The sequence below is a fragment of the Ranitomeya imitator genome, chromosome 8, assembly GCF_032444005.1.
Source record: "Ranitomeya imitator isolate aRanImi1 chromosome 8, aRanImi1.pri, whole genome shotgun sequence".
Taxonomy (NCBI): domain Eukaryota; kingdom Metazoa; phylum Chordata; class Amphibia; order Anura; family Dendrobatidae; genus Ranitomeya; species Ranitomeya imitator.
The window spans coordinates 13397064-13420045 of NC_091289.1; the positions used below are offsets into that span (position 1 = coordinate 13397064).

At 46.8% G+C, this 22982-nt stretch overlaps 1 protein-coding gene across 1 annotated transcript; it reads left to right on the top strand.

Moving 5' to 3' along the window:
- The first annotated feature begins 1505 nt into the window (after window positions 1–1505).
- Window positions 1506–20964, top strand: RAB7A (RAB7A, member RAS oncogene family). The gene is made up of 6 exons (XM_069736314.1): window positions 1506–1765; window positions 16505–16573; window positions 17052–17178; window positions 18168–18386; window positions 18544–18672; window positions 19311–20964. Exons 2-6 carry the CDS (start codon window positions 16521–16523, stop codon window positions 19404–19406), a joined length of 624 nt encoding a protein of 207 aa, XP_069592415.1. The 5' UTR covers window positions 1506–1765; window positions 16505–16520; the 3' UTR covers window positions 19407–20964.
- The last annotated feature ends 2018 nt before the right edge of the window (window positions 20965–22982 follow it).

Consider the following 22982-nt stretch of genomic DNA (forward strand, 5'->3'; position numbering starts at 1 on the left):
CATGCTTTACACTGCAGCTCTCTATGATCACATGGTTTAAAAGCGCAGACCTCATCAGAGTCAGAATTTAACAATCATACAGCAGGAAGTCTGACCTTGTGCTTTAAGGGGTGATGTGCCATTTTTGGGGGGCATGCTATCACTTTAGTGCTTGGTCCTGACTCCCAGTTAGGTCATCTTTTTATCCCATTTTTCCTTTGAAAAATACACAATTACAATCTGCTTTGATTATTGCCTTTTTGTTTTGTTTTCGCCGCATTTTTCCATTTTTTTATGCATTTTTTCAAGCAAGCAAATTTTTAGCGCAAAACCGCTGGGATTCTGCACTGCAAAACATAACTACATTTCACTTTGCTGGTACTAGGAAAAACTTCAGTTTTTGCAACAAAACCGCACAGAAAAAAAGTGCATCAAAAATGCAACGTGTGCACTGGCCCTTACATAGATAAAAAAATAATAAAATAATTTTAAAAAAATCACATTTTTTGCCATCACCGCTTGCGGAACTCTCTGAATACGAATATTTGGTGTCAGAGTCAAGGGCAAAATAAATACTGAAAGAATCAGTAAAAAAAAAAGTGATGACAACTCAGTAGTCGGATTCTTCCCATTATTTCTGGAGCAGCCAAACAAATGGGCGATGGGCTATAATAATATGGAAGGGATCGGTTTTACTCCATGCTCCCGATCCAGGGAAGTCCATAATACGCGCGGATCCGCTGAACAATGGGTGCACGAAATTAATGTTTCGGTTTCGAGAACGAGAAAACATGCGTCCACTATGGAAATGCAAAACCTGCACCCCCCACGGTGTAAGTGGACTGAACTTAGAGACCATAGAACCCTATGGAAATGTAGGTTGGTCTCACTTGCACAATGGGGGTGTCCACGTTCTGAGCCCCCAAATAGAGAATCACCACTATTTAACTGGGCTTAACTTAGCGATCATAGAATCTAATGGTGATCTAGGCTTATCTTTCTAGCACAAGGGGGGTGTCCAGGATCTGTGCCCATAACAGAATCCCCCACGATTCAAGTGGACTGACCTTAGCTCCCATATAACACTATGGCTATCTAGGTTGTTCCCACTTGTACAATGGGGGGTTCCATGTTCTGAGCCCCTATACAGAACCAGCACTATTCCGATAGACTGAACTTAGAGCTCATAGAATTCAACGATAATCTATGGTCGTCTCACTTGCATAATGGGTGGGGGTCAGGTATCAAATCCAAGACAGCCCCGCCCCCATAATTCAAGTGGACTGTGCTTACACACAATAATAATCTATGGCAACCTAGGTTCATCCCACTTGCATAATGGGGGTGTCCAGGAGCGGCGCCCCTAATGCAGAATATTATCTCTCAGTGGCTAATGGTGAGTGATACCAGCTCGTCATCCTACATAACGGCAGACTCCGATCACAGCGTAGTTCTATCCATCCGCAGACACACAAGACCCCCGCCCTCTCCTCATCTATAAATCCGCACCTCGCCTCAGGTAACATGGCGGAGCGAAAGTGACACAGCACATCATGTGACCTGCCATTATCCCGCCTCCTTCTCAACATCTACCAATGGACGTGAGGGAATAGCTGGTGACGTCAGCAGTCCCATGACTGGTTATCACTTCCGCTGGGAAGAGCAGGGTTGGCAGGGAGGAAGCTGAGAGGAGCAGCGGCAACAGCAGCAGCAGTAGCGGGCCCGGCGGAGAACAGGAGCGGCCCGGCACACGAGCGGACACCCAGCAGCCATCCACTCACCGCGGGTAAGGCGAGCGGCTCCTCCCGGGAGGGGGACACAGAGCAGCGGGAAGGAGGGGAGGCCTCATCCTGGAGGACGACCCCCGGGGAGGCCCAGGGCGGGGAGACCCCGGTACAGAGCGAAGTGGCCGCTCCCGGCCCTGTTATCCCCGGACCCTTCACTGAGCTCCGCCCGGTGCCCCCGACACCATGTCCGCCCGGGACCGAGAGTGTCCGTGTACCCTGCCCCACACCGACCACTGAGGAGCGGGGGAGGGGCCGACAATGCCCGGCTGTACCGCAGCAATGGTGGTCGGTGCGGCTCCACGTCCAGCCCCGTGTGCGGTAATGTGTACAACAATAGTATGTCTACAATAATACTGCCCCTATATACAGGAATATAACTGCTATAATACTGCTCCTATGTACAGGAATATAACTGCTATAATACTGCCCCTATGTACAGGAATATAACTGCAATAATACTGCCCCTATATACAGGAATATAACTGCTATAATACTGCCCCTATATACAGGAATATAACTACTATAATACTGCCCCTATATACAGGAATATAACTGCAATAATACTGCCCCTATATACAAGAATATAACTGCAATAATACTGCCCCTATATACAGGAATATATCTACAATAATACTGCCCCTATATACAGGAATATATCTACAATAATACTGCCCCTATGTACAGGAATATAACTGCAATAATACTGCCACTATATACAGGAATATAACTACAATAATACTGCCCCTATATACAGGAATATATCTACAATAATACTGCCCCTATATACAGGAATATATCTACAATAATACTGCCCCTATATACAGGAATATATCTACAATAATACTGCCCCTATGTACAGGAATATAACTGCAATAATACTGCCACTATATACAGGAATATAACTACAATAATACTGCCCCTATATACAGGAATATAACTGCAATAATACTGCCACTATATACAGGAATATAACTACAATAATACTGCCCCTATGTACAAGAATATAACTACAATAATACTGCCCCTATGTACAAGAATATAACTGCTATAATACTGCCCCTATATACAGGGATATAACTACTATAATACTGCTCCTATATACAGGAATATAACTACTATAATACTGCTCCTATATACAAGAATATGACTACTATAATACTGCCCCCTATATACAAGAATATAACTACTATAATACTGCTCCTATATACAGGGATATAACTACTATAATACTGCTCCTATATACAGGGATATAACTACTATAATACTGCCCCTATATACAGGGATATAACTACTATAATACTGCCCCTATATACAGGAATATAACTGCTATAATACTGCTCCTATATACAGGAATATAACTGCTATAATACTGCCCCTATATACAGGAATATAACTGCTATAATACTGCCCCTATATACAGGAATATAACTCCTATAATACTGCTCCTATATACAGGAATATAACTCCTATAATACTGCTCCTATATACGGGAATATAACTCCTATAATACTGCTCCTATATACGGGAATATAACTGCTATAATACTGCCCCTATATACGGGAATATAACTGCTATAATACTGCTCCTATATACAGGAATATAACTGCTATAATACTGCTCCTATGTACAAGAATATAACTCCTATAATACTGCCCCTATATACAGGAATATAACTCCTATAATACTGCTCCTATATACAGGAATATAACTACTATAATACTGCCCCATGTACAAGAATATAACTACTATAATACTGCTCCTATGTACAAGAATATAACTACTATAATACTGCTCCTATGTACAAGAATATATCTACTATAATACTGCTCCTATGTACAAGAATATAACTACTATAATACTGCTCCTATGTACAGGAATATAACTACTATAATACTGCTTCTATGTACAGGAATATAACTACTATAATACTGCCCCTATGTACAAGAATATAACTACTATAATACTGCCCCTCTGTACAAGAATATAACTACTATAATACTGCCCCTCTGTACAAGAATATAACTACTATAATACTGCTCCTATGTACAAGAATATAACTACTATAATACTGCTCCTATGTACAAGAATATAACTACTATAATACTGCTCCTATGTACAAGAATATAACTACTATAATACTGCTCCTATGTACAAGAATATAACTACTATAATACTGCTCCTATGTACAAGAATATAACTACTATAATACTGCCCCTATGTACAAGAATATAACTACTACTAGATGGTAGCACGATTCTAACGCATCGGGTATTCTAGAATATGTATGCGTAGTGTGTAGCACAGCCCACGCAGTACTATAATACTGCCCCTATTTACTGTACACTTTGCGTTTCTCCTATGTTTGCTTTGTTTCTGCTTTTCTACAGTTCCTTGTTGCAGTTTACTTTACGGTATAATAGCAGTTACTTTCCCGCTCACTGTGAATGGTGATGGCGGCCGCTCTTCGGGCAGCGTTGCGTTGTCGTGCAGGTTGTGTGCTGGCTCCTCGCTGTCGCACTCTGTGGGTGTTTTTCCCGCTGATTTTGTGGAGGCAGAAACCCCAAACCCCTTTAATGCATATATATCTTATATTGGGAGCTCATATGAACCCTATTGGAGCGGACCCCCTCTATTAACTGCAGCCTCTGGTTATGAGGGTCCTGATGGCCTTTGTTACACGGGGACCAGTTAGGGTACTTTCACACTAGCGTTTTTTGTAAATCCGTCACAATGCGTCGTTTTGCAGAAAAAACGCATCCTGCAAAAGTGCTTGCAGGATGCGTTTTTTCCCCATAGACTTCTATTGGCGACGCATTTGCGACGGATTTGCACACTTCGCATCCGTCTTGCGACGAATGCGTCGTGCCTTGGCGGACCGTCGGGGGGGAAAAAAACCCTACATGTAACGTTTTTTTTCTCCCGACGGACCGCTTTTTCCGACCGCGCATGCGCGGCCGGAGCTCCGCCCCCACCTCCCCGCACCTTACAATGGGGCGCTGGAAAAATGCATCCGCTGCACCCATTGTGCAAAGCGTTAAACGCTAGCGTCGGAATCTCTCCCGACGCATTGCGACAGGGAGATTCCGACGCTAGTGTGAAAGAAGCCTTACCTGGATGGTCTTCTGTGTTGGGCGCACTTAGTCTTTGCTCCTATTGTCTGGTCTTATTATGCAGCATATGGCGCCCGTTGTTTCCCATGAATGCTGTCCGTCCTGTAAACCAGGGGTGTCAAACTGCATTCCTGGAGGGCTGCAAACAGGTCATGTTTTCAGGATTTCCTTGTACTGCACAGGTGATAATTTAATGACATACACAAATAATGAGTTGGTGATTAAATTATCACCTGTGCAGTACAAGGAAATCCTGAAAACATGACCTGTTTGCAGCCCTCCAGGAATGCAGTTTGACACCCCTGCTGTAAACCTTTACTGCAGGGGGAGGGTCTCCTGACTATGTCCCACGTTTAATTCCTCCTGTACTGTATGGATTTATTTCTTTCATATTTTACCATTTTTTTCAGTGTTTTTTTTTTTTTCTTCACATTTTGCTTTGACTTGTAATGTGTGTTTTTTTTTTTTTTTTTTGCAGTCGTATTTTGCTCTGCCATTGTTAGTTGTGTTCCGCTTGTTTCTTTTTGTCGGCGTGATTGTCTAGCAGAGTAATAAATCCATACTGGCAGCCATACTCCTCACCTTGTCCTTCCTCTTCCTCACTTCCCTCTTGTCGCCGTTGCATGGTTACAGGGGTTCTCCGCTTTGGGCTGTCCTTATCAGGCAGGAGCGCTGCAGATCAGTGTTGTGCAGTGAGACCTCGGCGATCAGCTGCAGACAATCTGGCTGTGTTCAGTTTCGCTGCAGTGCCCCTGCAGGGGGAATGGAGCGTTACACTTGCCATTTGACTATCTGTGCTGCGGTTTGTCCTGATCCGTTTGGTGTCTCCTGTTGTAGTCCTGGAGGGTCTTATTTCTTGGCTGACATCATTACGACCCCCTTGAGCTCTGGGCTTTCTGTTTGGCTTTCAGTGGCTGAAGTCCAGGATTCAGTTTGTGTAAAGGGACCTGGAGAAACGTGACCCGGGTGGTTGGTACATGACACACATCCTGGCGTTGTGCAATGCTGCGGAGTGTCCGCGCCGGCTGTTTATTCCTCAGTGATTGGTGAGCTGTGAGGATTTTCCTGATGACGGACGCAGGTTTGTTTTTCTGTTCTTCAAAAAGTCACGAAGGACGGAGCTCATTGATTTATGGTGGAAACTGTCAGTTATAGTCACAGCAAGGTTAGTGCTGCATGCTGAGGGAGTCCCTGAGGCTGGACTGTAGCTATGGGGACAGGGGGACCCTGAGGCTGGACTCTAGCTATGGGGAAGGGGTTATCCCCGAGGCTGGACTCTAGCTATGGGGAAGGGGGGACCCCGAGGCTGGACTCTAGCTATGGGGAAGGGGGGACCCCGAGGCTGGACTCTAGCTATGGAGAAGGGGGGACCCCGAGGCTGGACTCTAGCTATGGGGAAGGGGTTATCCCCGAGGCTGGACTCTAGCTATGGGGAAGGGGGGTCCCTGAGGCTGGACTCTAGCTATGGGGAAGGGGGGACCCCGAGGCTGGACTCTAGCTATGGGGAAGGGGGGACCCCGAGGCTGGACTCTAGCTATGGGGAAGGGGGGACCCCGAGGCTGCCCTCCCTAGCTATGGGGAAGGGGGGACCCCGAGGCTGCCCTCCCTAGCTATGGGGAAGGGGGGACCCCGAGGCTGCCCTCCCTAGCTATGGGGAAGGGGGGACCCCGAGGCTGCCCTCCCTAGCTATGGGGAAGGGGGGACCCCGAGGCTGCCCTCCCTAGCTATGGGGAAGGGGTTATCCCCGAGGCTGCCCTCCCTAGCTATGGGGAAGGGGTTATCCCCGAGGCTGCCCTCCCTAGCTATGGGGAAGGGGTTATCCCCGAGGCTGCCCTCCCTAGCTATGGGGAAGGGGTTATCCCCGAGGCTGGACTCTAGCTATGGGGAAGGGGTTATCCCCGAGGCTGGACTCTAGCTATGGGGAAGGGGTTATCCCCGAGGCTGGACTCTAGCTATGGGGAAGGGGTTATCCCCGAGGCTGGACTCTAGCTATGGGGAAGGGGTTATCCCCGAGGCTGGACTCTAGCTATGGGGAAGGGGTTATCCCCGAGGCTGGACTCTAGCTATGGGGAAGGGGTTATCCCCGAGGCTGGACTCTAGCTATGGGGAAGGGGTTATCCCCGAGGCTGGACTCTAGCTATGGGGAAGGGGTTATCCCCGAGGCTGGACTCTAGCTATGGGGAAGGGGTTATCCCCGAGGCTGGACTCTAGCTATGGGGAAGGGGTTATCCCCGAGGCTGGACTCTAGCTATGGGGAAGGGGTTATCCCCGAGGCTGGACTCTAGCTATGGGGAAGGGGTTATCCCCGAGGCTGGACTCTAGCTATGGGGAAGGGGTTATCCCCGAGGCTGGACTCTAGCTATGGGGAAGGGGTTATCCCCGAGGCTGGACTCTAGCTATGGGGAAGGGGTTATCCCCGAGGCTGGACTCTAGCTATGGGGAAGGGGTTATCCCCGAGGCTGGACTCTAGCTATGGGGAAGGGGTTATCCCCGAGGCTGGACTCTAGCTATGGGGAAGGGGTTATCCCCGAGGCTGGACTCTAGCTATGGGGAAGGGGTTATCCCCGAGGCTGGACTCTAGCTATGGGGAAGGGGTTATCCCTGCTGTTATGACATCTTGATAGTCTGGCACCGCTGCCACATCGCCTCCTGTCTGGTCACATAGTTGGTCGCTGTCTATAATGGGGCAGCCATGTTTCCTAAAGTACAAAGTTATAGCAATGTCTATCTTGAGAAGCCTCCTTTTAAGATGAAACTTTGATGGGGATGTCTGTGTTTCTGGGACCCCATCCCCGGTCCAACGTCTTTAGGGGAAGAGACGTCTGCACGTGACGCCGGCTTCTTACTATGAGTCTGACCCATCGATGGCGAACAAATAAACCAATCACAGCGCGACGCTTGGCATTCCAGAACTGTGACAAATGTGAATTGCGCTGAATGGTTGCTATAGGTAACGACCTGTCAATGTGATCGTATTGGTTTCAGACATATCACGTTTTGGATGTTTCCAGAATAACGTGTCGGATAAGTGGTACACGGGCAACTTTGTGCAAAATTTACAGCTGAGTCCCAAACTGATGGCTTCGATAAAGCCGTGATCGGGCCTGGATTGTTCATGCTTCATCTAGGTCTTGCCTGAGACCAACCCTAAGTGGAGAGTCTACCCCAGTGACTGATAATGTGAGGGGTTAATGCGTCTTCTTATTCGGTTGCTGACTATTTTGTGCTATCTGCAATGAAACATGATTTGTCAGCTACTAAGAGTGCATGCTGGGAGTTGTAGTTTTGCAACATCTGGAGATCCTCCGATTACTCGGGCCATACAGTGGGTACGGAAGTATTCAGACCCCTTTAAATTTTTCACTTTGTTTCATTGCAGCCATTTGGTAAATTCACAAAGTTCATTCTTTTTTCTCATTAATGTACACAATGCACCCCATCTTGTCTGAAAAAAAAAAACAGAAATGTAGAATTTTTTGCAAATTAAATAAAAAAGAGAAACTGAAATATCACATAACATAAGTCTTCAGATCCTTTGCTCAGACTGTCATATTTAACCCCTTCATGACCGGGGGATTTTTCGTTTTTCCATGTTCGTTTTTCGCTCCCCTCCTTCCCAGAGCCATAACTTTTTTATTTTTCTGTCAATTTGGCCATGTGAGGGCTAATTTTTTGCGCGACGAGTTGTACTTTTGAACGACATCATTGGTTTTAGCATGTCGTGTACTAGAAAACGGGAAAAAAATTCCAAGTGCGGTGAAATTGCAAAAAAAGTGCAATCCCACATTGGTTTTTTGTTTGGCTTTTTTGCTAGGTTCACTAAATGCTAAAACTGACTTGCCATTATGATTCTCCAGGTCAGTACGAGTTCATAGACACCTAACATGACTAGGTTATTTTTTATCTAAGTGGTGAAGAAAAATTCCAAACTTTGCTAAAAAAAAAAATATTGCGCCATTTTCCGATATTCGTAACGTCTCCATTTTTCATGATCTGGGGTCGGTTGAGGGCTTATTTTTTGCGTGCCGAGATGACGTTTTTAATGATAGCATTTCGGTGCAGATACGTTCTTTTGATCACCCGTTATTGCATTTTAATGCAATGTCGCGGCGACCAAAAAAAAAAAACGTAATTCTGGCGTTTCGAATTTTTTTCCCGCTACGCTGTTTAGCGATCAGGTTAATACTTTTTTTTTAATTGATAGATCGGGCGATTTTGAGCGCGGCGATACCAAATATGCGTAGATTTGATTTTTTTTATTGATTTATTTTGATTGGGGCGAAAGGGGGGTGATTTAAACTTTTGTTATTTTTTTCACATTTTTTTTTAAACTTTTTTTTTTTTTTTTACACTCCTGCCATGCTTCAATGGCCTCCATGGGAGGCTAGAAGCAGGCACAACTCGATCGGCTCTGCTACATAGCAGCAATCTGCTGATCGCTGCTATGTAGCAGAAATGCACGTGTGCTGTGAGCGCCGACCACAGGGTGGCGCTCACAGCCACCGGCAATCAGTAACCATAGAGGTCTCTGGGACCTCTATGGTTACAATATACAAGCCGCCCGGCCGGAAGCGGTAGTTAAATGCCGCTGCCTGCGTTTGACAGCGGCATTTAACTAGTTAATAGGTGCGGGCAGATCGCGATTCTGCCCGCGCCTATTACGGGCACATGTCAGTCGTTCAAAACAGCTGACATGTCCCGGCTTTGATGCAGGCTCACCGCGGAGCCCTGCATCAAAGCAGGGGAGCCGGCATCGGACGGTATAGTACGTCCGATGCCGGTAAGGGGTTAAGTCCCATGCTGTCCAGTTCCTTGTGATCCTCCTTGAGATGGTTCTACTCCTTCATTGGAGCTGTGTGTAATTACACTGATAGGACTTGATTTGTAAAGGCGCACACCTGTCTATATAAGACCTCACAGCTCACTGTGCATGTCAGAGCAAATGAGAATCATGAGGTCAAAGCAACTGGCCAAGGAGCTCAGAGACAGAATTGTGGCAAGGCACAGATCTGGCCAAGGTTACAACAACATTTCTGAAGTACTCAAGGTTCCTAAGAGCACAGTGGCCTCCATAATCCTTTAATGGAAGAAGTTTGGGACCACCAGAAGTCTTCCTAGACCTGGCCGTCCAGCCAAACTGAGCAATCGTGGGAGGAAAGCATTGGGAGAGAGGTAACGAAGAACCCCAAGATCACTGTAGCTGAGCTCCAGAGATGCAGTAGGGAGATGGGAGAAAGTTCCACAAAGTCACCTATCACTGCAGCCTCCACCAGTCAGGCCTTTATGGAAGAGTGGCCCAAAGGAAGCCTCTCCTCAGTGCAAGACATATGAAAGCTACATAGTTTGCTAAAAAAACACATGAAGGACTCCCAGACTATGAGAAATAAGATTCTCTGGTCTGATGAGATGAAGATGTACCGCTTAGAATTATCACCAAAAAGATCTGTGTGGAGAAAACCAGGCACTGCTCATCACCTGCCCAATACAATCCCAACAGTGAAGCATGGTGGAGGCAGCATCATGCTATGGGGGTGTTTTTCAGCTGCAGGGACAGGACGACTGGTTGTCACTGAAGGAAACATGAATCCGGCCAAGTACAGAGATATCCTGGATGAAAACCTCTTCCAGAGTGCTCTGGACCTCAGACTTGGCCGAAGGTTCACCTTCCAACAAGACAATGACCCTGAGCACACAGATAAAATAAGACAGGAGTGGCTTCAGAACAACTCTGTGACCATTCCTGACCGGCCCAGCTAGAGCCCTGACCTAAACCCAACTGAGCATCTCTGGAGAGACCTGAAAATGGCGTCCACCAACGTTCACCATCCAACCTGACGGAACTGGAGAGGATCTGCAAGGAAGAATGGCCGAGGATCCCCAAATCCAGGTGTGAAAAACTTGTATCATTCCCAAGAAGACTCATGGCTGTACGAGCTCAAAAGGGGCTTCTCCTCAATACTGAGCAAAGGGGCTGAAGACTTATGACCATGGGAGATTTCAGATTTTCATTTTTAATAAATTGACAAAAATTTCTACATTTCTGTGTTTTTTTTTTTTTTTTTTTTTTTTTCCCCTCAGTCAAGATGGGGGAGCAGAGTGCACATTAATGAGAAGAAATGAACTTTTTTGAATTTACCAAATGGCTGCAATGAAACAGAGTGAAAAATGTGAAGGGGTCTGAATACTTTGTGTACCTGCTGTAAATCGAGCTGCCGCAGCGGGGAGCCTGCCGGTCCTTTCGGTCTCTCCCCGCAGGGTTCTCCTGCCCATGTGCTGCGGGTTTTCTCGCTGGATCATTCGGCCTCTTTGTTCACACGTGCGGTCCCCTCCCTTGTGACTCAAGCAGCTGATGAACCACATGATCCTCCATACAATAATTAAGTCTGGTGCTGCAGCCGTCTGTGCGGTTAACCCATCGAGAGCCACTGCATGAGTCGTCACATCCTTGTATAAATATATGTATTTATTTTCTATTTAAATTTATGGACCACATTTCCAAAATTTCTGCGCACGGTGCACAAAGTTTGCTATTAGGACTAGGATTTTCCTAGTGCCCCCCCCCCCCATCAGGGCTCATCAGAATACCTGCTCATTATATTATATGGCTACTCTTGCCCCTGGACATGCTCTTCCGTCCTGCTAATTGACCTGCATGGGGATCATCTGGTGCATTGGAGAGCACTCCGGACCCTGGAAAGCCTAGTGTGCATGCAGACCCTCTTATAATAAGGCTGACTGGGGGATTCTGCTCCTGTAATGTAACTACTGCAGCACCTCCTGTGGAGAAACATAGTATTACATGCTCCCATTAATATCCATGGCTGGGCCGCTCCCTCTGCAGCAGGAGACCTCTCCCTGGTTGAACGGTTGGAGTTGTTGGTTTCCACAAGGCTCAGCTGTATGTTTCTGGGGGGCCGCCCTGTGCGCCTCACCGACCCCAGAATGCACATTAGCGCTGCCGGACTTGTGCATGTGCAGTGAACTACAGCTGGTGCTTCCCTTACATGGGGCTGCCCGCTCACTGTTTGTCCGAGAGTCCATCACCAACACTGCCTCAGCCCCTTTATTCTTGCTATTGTTGGTGTCCTACAAGCCAAAGTCTAGATAAACCAACAGACATCAGCTTACAGTGCTATATCCTAGTCCTGATGAGGCTGGTGGACTTGCTTTGAAAATCCCCATCCGAATGACTATCATCTGTGGGTGTCTGTTTATTTATTTTTTACATTTTCCCACTGTATACTAAAATTCTCATCCTAATATTGAGCTATTCTGCCGGAATTTTACAGTAACTGCACCTGCCTCATCAGGTCTAAGATTTATTTAATCATTCAGCTTTCATCTTGTGATCTGCTGACAGGATCCTTTTACAGAGATCCTGACTAATTGGCCAAGGCTTGTTCTGCTGCCAAGCTGGCACCGCTGAGGATGGTCTAGCAACCTGTTGTCACACTACAGCTCCCAGCATGCCCTGTCACATGTGGGGGTCTTTATGTGGTGCTCTGAGACCCCCGGAGCACAAGCATATCATTAACACAAAACTGAAAATAAAGATTAAAAGCTACGAGACGGATTTCATCACCGGTTATCGGTGTAATCAGTATAACTGCTCCGACCTGACACTGTCTGTAGGTTACTGGGCACAATCCTGCTGACAGGTTCCCTTTAAAGGGCAGCACCGGGTTTGTCTGTCTGTACATAAGGTGAAGCCCTGCTGATAAGTGCCCCCTCTGCTGTAATATCCCATGCGGGGGGATCACTTTATACACTGATGCTTGTGATGTGCACGCTCTGTATGGATGAGCGTGCATGTGTGGAGAAAAGGGGTAACGGCCACACATTGCCTTAGACGTGTGCTTTTATTCTGCATATGATGGGCTTTATTTCTCACATGAGCCTTTGATCGGCGCTGGTTCTGCTGCTCTTCTTCTAGGTTAGGGGCTTCTACTTTTCACCCGTGATTAGTGCTGTGTGTGTGGAGGGGGCTGGCTGATTTCATTACTTATGCCATCTGCAACTATACTGTAACAAAGGGGGCTGGCTTGGCTATTGAAATCAGCAGTCAGCCCCCGAAGCACACTGCCCCAGGCACGATCAAGCCTTTTCCTGTATTGAACCCAAACTCCAACTGAAGCTTTGGGCCACATTGGTTAAAAGGCCGCAGTCAGCAAGTGACTCATATTATTGCTCTGCTGCCCCCGCCCCTTTAAGCTTAATTGACACAAGTGGAAGCCCCCTTTAACTCTTGCAGGGTTCTGCTGTCCATAGATATAAATAGACCTCGGGGATCTGCATTCCTGGAGGGAGATTGATGAGCAAGTAAATAATGGAGGAAGTGATTCTGGTGACGCAGCGGCTCCTGGGCCCTGACTGTGTACCATGGCGGGGGATGGGCCAGACCCTTCCTTTATCAAACCGGAGCGCTACGTCCAGCACGTCGCCATCACTGGCAGCAGAATCGCACAGTACTGACGTATCGTGGTGACAGGCGCCAACCTCATGGCGAGGAATTCCTGCCCCTCTATAGACTGGGATGAGCAGCTCCTCAGTGGGGCTTGTAGGAGGCCGCCTGACACTGGGCACTCGTGATCTGTGGCCGATAAAACTGCTAATATGCCGTACAATGGAGGCAGCAGTGATCATCCGCAGCGGGCGGCCACGGCTGAGTATAACCAGGTCTGTGCAACACTATATAGTGATGGTCAATACTGAGGACACTGGGTAAGAATGGTGAGCGCAGCTCTGGGGTATAATACAGGATGTAACTCAGGATCAGTAATGTATGTACACAGTGACTGCACCAGCAGAATAGTGAGTGCAGCTCTGGAGTATAATACAGGATGTAACTCCGGATCAGTAATGTATGTACACAGTGACTGCACCAGCAGAATAGTGAGTGCAGCTCTGGAGTATAATACAGGATGTAACTCAGGATCAGTAATGTAATGTATGTACATAGTGACTGCACCAGCAGAATAGTGAGTGCAGCTCTGGAGTATAATACAGGATGTAACTCAGGATCAGTAATGTAATGTATGTGCACAGTGACTGCACCAGCAGAATAGTGAGTGCAGCTCTGGGGTATAATACAGGATGTAACTCAGGATCAGTAATGTAATGTATGTACACAGTGACTGCACCAGCAGAATAGTGAGTGCAGCTCTGGGGTATAATACAGGATGTAACTCAGGATCAGTAATGTAATGTATGTACATAGTGACTGCACCAGCAGAATAGTGAGTGCAGCTCTGGAGTATAATACAGGATGTAACTCAGGATCAGTAATGTAATGTATGTACATAGTGACTGCACCAGCAGAATAGTGAGTGCAGCTCTGGAGTATAATACAGGATGTAACTCAGGATCAGTAATGTAATGTATGTGCACAGTGACTGCACCAGCAGAATAGTGAGTGCAGCTCTGGGGTATAATACAGGATGTAACTCAGGATCAGTAATGTAATGTAATGTATGTACACAGTGACTGCACCAGCAGAATAGTGAGTGCAGCTCTGGGGTATAATACAGGATGTAACTCAGGATCAGTAATGTAATGTATGTACACAGTGACTGCTCCAGCAGAATAGTGAGTGCAGCTCTGGGGTATAATACAGGATGTAACTCAGGATCAGTAATGTAATGTATGTGCACAGTGACCGCACCAGCAGAATAGTGAGTGCAGCTCTGGGGTATAATGCAGGATGTAACTCAGGATCAGTAATGTAATGTATGTACACAGTGACTGCTCCAGCAGAATAGTGAGTGCAGCTCTGGGGTATACTACAGGATGTAACTCAGGATCAGTAATGTAATGTATGTACACAGTGACTGCACCAGCAGAATAGTGAGTGCAGCTCTGGGGTATAATACAGGAGGTAACTCAGGATCAGTAATGTAATGTATGTGCACAGTGACTGCACCAGCAGAATAGTGAGTGCAGCTCTGGGGTATAATGCAGGATGTAACTCAGGATCAGTAATGTAATGTATGTACACAGTGACTGCTCCAGCAGAATAGTGAGTGCAGCTCTGGGGTATACTACAGGATGTAACTCAGGATCAGTAATGTAATGTATGTACACAGTGACTGCACCAGCAGAATAGTGAGTGCAGCTCTGGGGTATAATACAGGAGGTAACTCAGGATCAGTAATGTAATGTATGTGCACAGTGACTGCACCAGCAGAATAGTGAGTGCAGCTCTGGAGTATAATACAGGATGTAACTCCGGATCAGTAATGTAATGTATGTACACAGTGACTGCACCAGCAGAATAGAGTGCAGCTCTGGGGGATAATATCTTCTGTATATCCCTCTACATTCGGTTTCTTCAGTTTCCTGTATCTGACGTAGACGTTTGTTGCCTTTTCCCCGTATTTCTGGCTGTATTCGGTGACTCAGCCGCACGTGCGGTGACGCGGTTGGACAGGACATGATCCGCTTTCTCACATTCCTCCCACTACTTATGGTCAGGTGTGTATTCGGCTCTGCTGCATCGTCCGCTTGTATAACCTGCAGCCATTACTGTGACGTCGGCCTCCTGGTATTTCTGCCGCCTCTCTGGCTTTTCACTCCATTACTCATGTAAATCTCTGTTTTGCGAGTGACGCTTACGTTATTTCCACTCGTCCTCACAGCTGACGGCTCGGATCGGTGTACAGATCTTCTTCTTCGCCCTCCTGTGCCTGACTGAGGTTTGTTCTGCTGCTTTACTCGTCGTGCAGGGGATTGCCAAGTCAGGGGGTCAGCAAGCTGTGAAACTACAACTCCCAGGATGCCCTGAAGGCCTTAGTAGAAGTTTTCTTGAAACCTTTCCAGGACTTCTATGAAGTGTAGAGCTGGAGCTGAGCGTGTGGTTAGAAGGTTGCCCTGACCCTGCTGCAGATGGTCGGGTGGTCCCGTGGGTTGGGGGTCTCGGTTCATCATTGGTTGGCAGATCTCCGTCAGTACCTGTGGGACTTGTCTCTAACTTACAGGCGTCACATTACTCGTCATCAGGTCCTTAGTCCCAGTTCCTCGAGCGCTCGTGGTATTGACCCCACGTCATCTTATGTCCAGGAGGAGGGTGGGGGTTGTTTACTCGGCCGGAGTCCTATTCCTCCCTCCATGCTGACAAGGACGCAATCTCCATTTATAAAACCTGCCGACGGTGCAGAATAATGGTGCAACCTTCCTCCTCTTGTATTGTTGCAATCCAGGGTCCAAATGGTGGTGGTCTGTGCGATGGTGGTGGTCTGTGCGATGCCAGGCTCTGCCTGTGAACAGGAGAGGCGCTGTTCACCAGTGTAGGCCTCGGTTTATGGCAGTGTATCGACCCCCTGAACAGAGGCGCCGGTGTGTGCAGCCATCAAGTAAATGGCCGATAACAGGGAACAATAGATTATAATGACCTAGACACAATATTTGGAGACCTGAATGACAAGAAAATGGTGCATTCATTCCAAACGTCCTATAGATGTCCACAGCGATGGTGTCAGTGACCCCATGGTGCGTCCGGGGGTATGGTATCGGTGGCAGCTGTGGGGGTCGGCCGGGCATCAAACATTGTGGAAACTCCTTTTTATGCATTTTGTGACTAATTTTCAGCGGGTCTCGTTCCCCCTCGGTAATCGCTTTTCCTTCTCTTCACAGATTATTTTCTTGAAAGATGACGTCCAGGAAGAAAGTGCTTCTGAAGGTCATCATCCTGGGAGACTCTGGGTGAGTGCGAGCGGCCTGTGACCCTCGTCTGCACGAGGTGGGAAAGCTGCGGATTATACCTGCAGATAAAATCCGCAGCAAGCGAGAGGGTGGTCTTATGGATCACGTCGCTGTGGAAGGTTTCCACACGGGGATCGTCTTGCAGTGTGGGTGTCTAAACCCCCACTGTGTAGCAGATTATTTAACTTCTTGAAGATGTCACTTTTGTTTTTTTTTTGCAGCATCTTTATATTTTGTGGAATTACATTTTTGGCAATTTTGAAGTCGGTTGGTCCCAGATTTGGGGTGGTATAAAGTCTGCTGCCATTCCTGGCCATGTCTGGTACTGCAGCTCGGCATAGTGAAATAGACTGGATGGGGTCAATCCCAACATATCTGAATTCCATTCCCGTCCGTCCCCCCCCCAATATGGCTGCCGTCTACCGCTGTGTATCTGAGCCATTGTACCCGGTGATGACTCCTGGTGTTAACATTTCAGGGTTGGGAAGACTTCGCTCATGAACCAGTATGTCAATAAGAAGTTCACTAATCAGTACAAGGCCACGATCGGGGCGGACTTTCTGACCAAGGAGGTGATGGTGGACGACCGGTTGGTCACAATGCAGGTGAGGGGGAAGGGGGGGTTTGGTTACAGATTTTTAGGCTCCATCAATATCAATCTCCTTTTTAAGGGGGTCCTCTCCTGACACTGGAGGCGGATGACTGATGTGTGGTCGGTGGCGGTCGGCCCTTCTAGTGGCCTGTCCCATCTGCTCTGCGAGGCTGGCTGGGTGGTCTGTCCTGGCTGGCTGGGTGCTCTGCTTTCCTTGGACCCCCAATTCAATCTGCTTTATGAGGTTGTCTAAGCCTTTAAAAACATCAAACCACCTGTTAAATCCCCCGCCGATCACTTTCCTGCAGTAATGGCGAGCGGCGTACACTGATGACCACTGCAGCCAATCATTGGCCTCTGGTGATCTGGAATCTACAGGATGGTGGTCGCCTGTATATACTGCACTCTAACACTGGCATGTATAGGAATGATGAGCGCTCAAACTCTTGGACAACTCTTTTTAAGGGGCGTATTGAGGGCCTGCTTTTTAGGATATGTCCTGAGTTTCAGGTTGGTGAGGGTCCGACACTGATCAGCTGCTGGGTGTAAATGGTGTATGGAGCGCCGCTCTGCAGGCCATCTAGTGGCTGTTACTGGGTACTGCACGCCGGATCACGCAGGAGCTAAACTGCAGTACCAAGAATGTCCACTACATGGTGTATGGAGCTGATCAGGGAGTGTGTGGGGTGTCGGACCACCAGTCTGATATTAATTACTAATCCTAATAATGTCACCAATATGTCCAGACTGGACAGCCCCTTCATGCTCCTTCCTGCATGTTCTGACTGGACGTAAAGCAGAATATTGGCTCCGTCCTATAACACTTGTGGCCGAGACATTCGTGCGTTTGGCCATCTAGTATTGTAATGACCAGTCAGGTGCCGGTGATCGACTGATCTGTCCGAGTTGACTAATCACGGGTCAATGCGGGCGATAGCGTGACAGCGACGTAGATGGACACGAGGTACAAATATCTGTCCTGTAAATGTTCCCCTCCTGCAGATATGGGACACGGCTGGCCAGGAGCGCTTCCAGTCTCTCGGGGTGGCCTTCTATCGGGGGGCCGACTGCTGCGTCCTGGTCTTTGACGTCACCGCGCCGAACACCTTCAAAACCCTGGACAGCTGGAGAGATGAGTTCCTCATCCAGGCCAGTCCCCGCGACCCGGAGAACTTCCCATTCGTTGTCCTGGGAAACAAGATAGACCTTGAAAACAGACAAGTAAGGGGGCCGCACGATGTGGGGGCTTTATAATGTGGGGGCAATGTGACATGAGGCTAAAACTCTTCACAGTGCATCAACATTGAGGAACTTTACTTCTCGTCTATGGTAACGATGATTTATATATAGAATTTTTTTTTTTTTTTCCTCCTCTTAGGTCACCACAAAGCGGGCACAAGTGTGGTGTCATAGCAAAAACAACATCCCTTACTTTGAGACCAGCGCGAAGGAGGCGATAAACGTGGAGCAGGCATTTCAGACAATTGCACGGAACGCACTTAAACAGGTAAATGGCGTCTCCGAGACCTGCGGGGTAAGGGCCATAAAGATTAAAATATATATATATATATATATATATATATATATATATATATATATATATATATATATATATATATATATATATATATATAATTTTATATATTCTAATCACAAAATGAACAAACCAAATAATAACTAATATATAAAATTATTTGGTTGGTTTTGTATTTACCACTAAAATAGAAAACCAAAAAGTTATTGCTGTAATCAGATGGTCATAGAGGCAACTTTTACCATACAAATAATCCTCCCACACCAATTTTTTTTTTTTTTTTTCTTCTCTTGCGCAATTGTATAGCAAAATTAATGGTGTCATTCAACACTATAACCTGCACACACAAATGAAAAAATGTCATGACTCTTGGATAAAGAATTAGTTATACATTGGCCCCATCAGGAAGCCTCGGGCTACAGTTTAGGCTACACTTGTTACCTGCGGCCACCACTAGAGGGCGCTGACTGCATGATTGAGCTCCATGTATGTTTGTGATGCACAGAGCTCCCTCTAGTGGCGGCTGCTGGCAGCCAATATGGCGGGGGCTTTTTTTTTTTTTTTTTACCTATAAGATGTATATCGTGACAGCCCTTCTCATCTCGCTCCAGGAAACAGAGGTCGAGCTGTACAACGAATTCCCAGAGCCCATCAAACTGGACAAGAACGACCGAGCAAAGGCGTCTGCGGAGCCCTGCAGCTGCTGAGAGGGGAGAAGGTGAACCCGGAGTCCTTCACTAACAGATATCACACTTAGGCCTTCGAACATGAGACCCCTCTCCCCTCCCTGCCCAGAGTGTAAAGGATAAATATTAATCTCCTGCACCTTCTCCAGCTCCCAGGCACCGGTCCAGACGGAAACGGACACCTGTATAATAAGCAGATCACCACCACCATCATCATCCTCATCACCCCCACCCTCCCTGTGGACTACGCGCCCATGCTGGTTTAACCTTGTCTCGCCAGGCGGCCTGCAACCATCAGCGTTGCAGACCTCTTCGGGGCGCACGGCGGTTAACGAGAGATACATTTAGGGTCTTGTTTGAACATAAGTTAATTTTTGTGTCTTGTGGAGAGACGGGATTTTGTTCGTTTTTCTTTTTGTTTGTTTTTTGTTCATTCTTTTTACAGTTTGTGTATAATTAACATATATGACATAAAGACAAATAAACCTTTTAATTGTTCCGTGTCCCCCCGAAGGCGCCCGCCGGGGCGGCTGCATACCCTCCTCTCTTTACAAGCTCGGCACCCGGTGTCCACTGCTCGGCTCTTTGAGTTTTTGTATCCTTCCCGTTAATTGCTTATTACTTTTAACTAATCAGAACTTTTTACAAGAATCCATTTATGATGTCATGCTTCCTTTAGAGCAGAAACCAGTCAGAATCTTATAGTACATGTTAATATATGCAACCAAGTAAATGTATAAATTAGTGTTAAGAATAATATTATTTCTTTCTGTTCTTTTGTTTTGTTTTTTTCTTGATTAAGTAATGAAGCACACGTAAAAATATAAGGCCGCCTCCTTACAATTTGCGTGCTTCGAAGACGCAGCTTACGGCTTTGTCGGAGCGATTCTGCCCATCCGCCTAGTCATAGGGCAGCCGCATCAATATTCAACCAATCGCTTTCAGTGGGAGCTAGTGACCGCCCCTGAGGAGCCAGGCATGCAGCTGATAGGCTGAAATGTTAACTCCGCCTCCAACGGGTAGAGTTTGAACAGGCTGCTACTCGTTCACCTCACTATCCCGGCTGTCAGTGGCCCCGTGACTGCAGTTGGGTCTGTAACCATGATGTGAATATCGGACACTATTTGTATGGTTCAGTACAGGTATTATATCGCCGCCATCTTCTCCTCTTTTTATATAATCTTACCATGTCTGCAGGGGAACCTTGCTATGCTCAGATTTGGGGAGTAGATTTCCCCAAATTTATCTTGTAGAGTTTCAGTGCTATTCCCAATCTGGGGTGTAATATGTTTCATTCCCTCCACCGGCAGGTAACATGTAGTATTAGAAGCCCCGCCCCCTTTTCCTAGTCCCTCCCCCGCAGATCAGGCTCTTGTTATAAAAAGACCCTCCTTGGCCGTTCAGCTTTCCCCTAATGTCTGGTATTTCAGTTTGTAGCTTGCGCCCATATTCCCATACAGCACTTCTACGCTTTTTTGTTTTGTTTTTGATTTTTTTTTTTTTTTCTCTTCCATTCAGTCTACATTGTAGACCTTCTGTAAAGATGAAAATGATGCCAATAAACTTAACAAGAAAAGTCTGTAGTGTTTGATTTGTCTTAAGTTGTAATTTAAATATGCAAATGAGCACTTCAGGAGGAAGGCGGAGTCTTGTGCCTCCTATCAGAGTCCTACAGGCAATGCTCCATGGGAGAAGACATGCAAATTGGGTCTCCTCCCCCCCAAACTGTCTGCAGTGCCACCTACTGGAGGTGAATGAGCACAGCACTCGTTTTTCATTCTGCACAATCAAAGCTCCAGCTCCAAAGCCTCCCAGCATTCATCTGTAGGAGCGATGTCGTTCTTGGGGGACCACTGGGTGCACAAAAAAAACCCTTAAGTGCTGCCTAGTTTGTAGCCCCCCACAATATGAGAAGCTGAACCTCTGATGGAAAATATGGATGTCCTGCTGCCTGGAGGAGTAATCACTTTAGAGCAGCCTGTTATCTGGTCACTGGGGTACCCGACAGTGCGCACCCCTTTAAGTGCCGCGGGAAGCTGAGCCGCACACGTTACAGTGCCACCTTGTGGTAGTGCACTATATAACTCCAAACTCTCTGTGACATCTGTTGGGTCAGACTCTTGACGTATGGGACATGCAGAATAGACATCAAAGTAACAATGTGACCTTCCTGGGTACTAGATTATCGCTGCATGAATTTACATAATAAAAAAAAATAATTGTGAACCCCCCCCCCCAAAATCTTCATTTAATATGGTCCCTCCAGAAGCCAATAGTCTTGTGGTTAGAGGGGGCTCTGCGGCTGAACAGCCTCAGGACCCTACATAATGGCTCCCTGCAGCGGCCACTAGGTGGCGCTCACTGCACTTTATAGATGTGTAAATCCCTATACAGTGAGCTCCCCCTAGTGGAGGCTGCAGTTAGGTTCAGGGGGACGCTGACTTTGATACAATTCTGACGATCTCATTGCCCCAATTTCCAAATCGTTTCTTCACCTTATTAATGGAACGTCTAATATTAATCTGGTGGCATATCGTCATTCAGCCACAATACGACGCTTCTCTGGTTTTCCCTTGGCATGGGACCTCCGGGAGCAGCTCATCTCCACTGAGAAAACGATCCCTTCTGATCAACGTCTGTCGGCAGAGCTTGCACTCAAGGGCGACGTAGCCCCCCACAATGCGGACATCCTGCAGGTATTGCACAATGCTGAGGGTATGTGATACAGTAGACGACATAGTAAGGAATAACATCCACATTAAATTGTCCTCACCGTTCAGCCTATCACACAGAATCGCCCTTAAAGGGGTATCCCTGCTTGGTGCCGAAACACCAACCGAAAGCCAGAGTGGGGAATTGTCCAGAAACTCGACCAAGTGTTGGTGCCCACTGCATTCATAGAGCTGGGGAAGAGAAATTATAGCTGGGATGTGAGAACTGACCCTTCTCCATCCATTGTAGTAGGGACGTCCTGCAACGACCAGGTAACTAAAACAGATGAGAGAAAGACACCAAGATTGTGATCCTTTTAGTCAGAGGTGGAGAAGTACAGGGGCTTCCTCTGTTCAAAAGATTTTTAGCCCTTTTGGAGCCAGTGGTTAGTCATGAATATTGGAGTTTGCATGAATCTGATATTTAAAGGAGAAGAATTTTTGGCGAAGGGACCCACAACACCTTCACTCACATCACTATAAGACTATTCTATCCCCTCCAACATAATATCGGTCTCATGGATGATGCTATCCATGCAATGTTTCGTCTATATTAGTAAAATTGCAATAAAAAAAACATGATGACGATATCTACCAACTGAGAACTCCAGCAGTGAAAAATTCCTGAAAGTTAGGGATCTCTTTAAATTCTAAAGACCTAGCACTTGCCACGACCAGCCCTCATATGAGCCCACCACGGAGCGGTATGTGTGGGTAACCTTGATCTAATAAAAAAAAAAAAAATAGGTCATTGTTCATTCTGGAAGATAGTTTGCTGTGTGTCCCGTTTTCCTAATCTGAGTGCTGCCTTTCATAAAAATTAGAGCCATTCCTGCAACATCAGGTTTAGTACTTCTCTTTTGTTATTCCTTTTTATCTTACGTGA

Coding starts and splice junctions, on each gene's coding strand:
- RAB7A (XM_069736314.1), top strand. CDS start 16,521: ATGACGTCCAGGAAGAAAGTGCTTCTGAAGGTCATCATCCTGGGAGAC. Junction 18,387..18,543: donor TAGACCTTGAAAACAGACAA/GTAAGGGGGCCG, acceptor TCCTCCTCTTAG/GTCACCACAAAGCGGGCACA. Junction 18,673..19,310: donor CACGGAACGCACTTAAACAG/GTAAATGGCGTC, acceptor ATCTCGCTCCAG/GAAACAGAGGTCGAGCTGTA.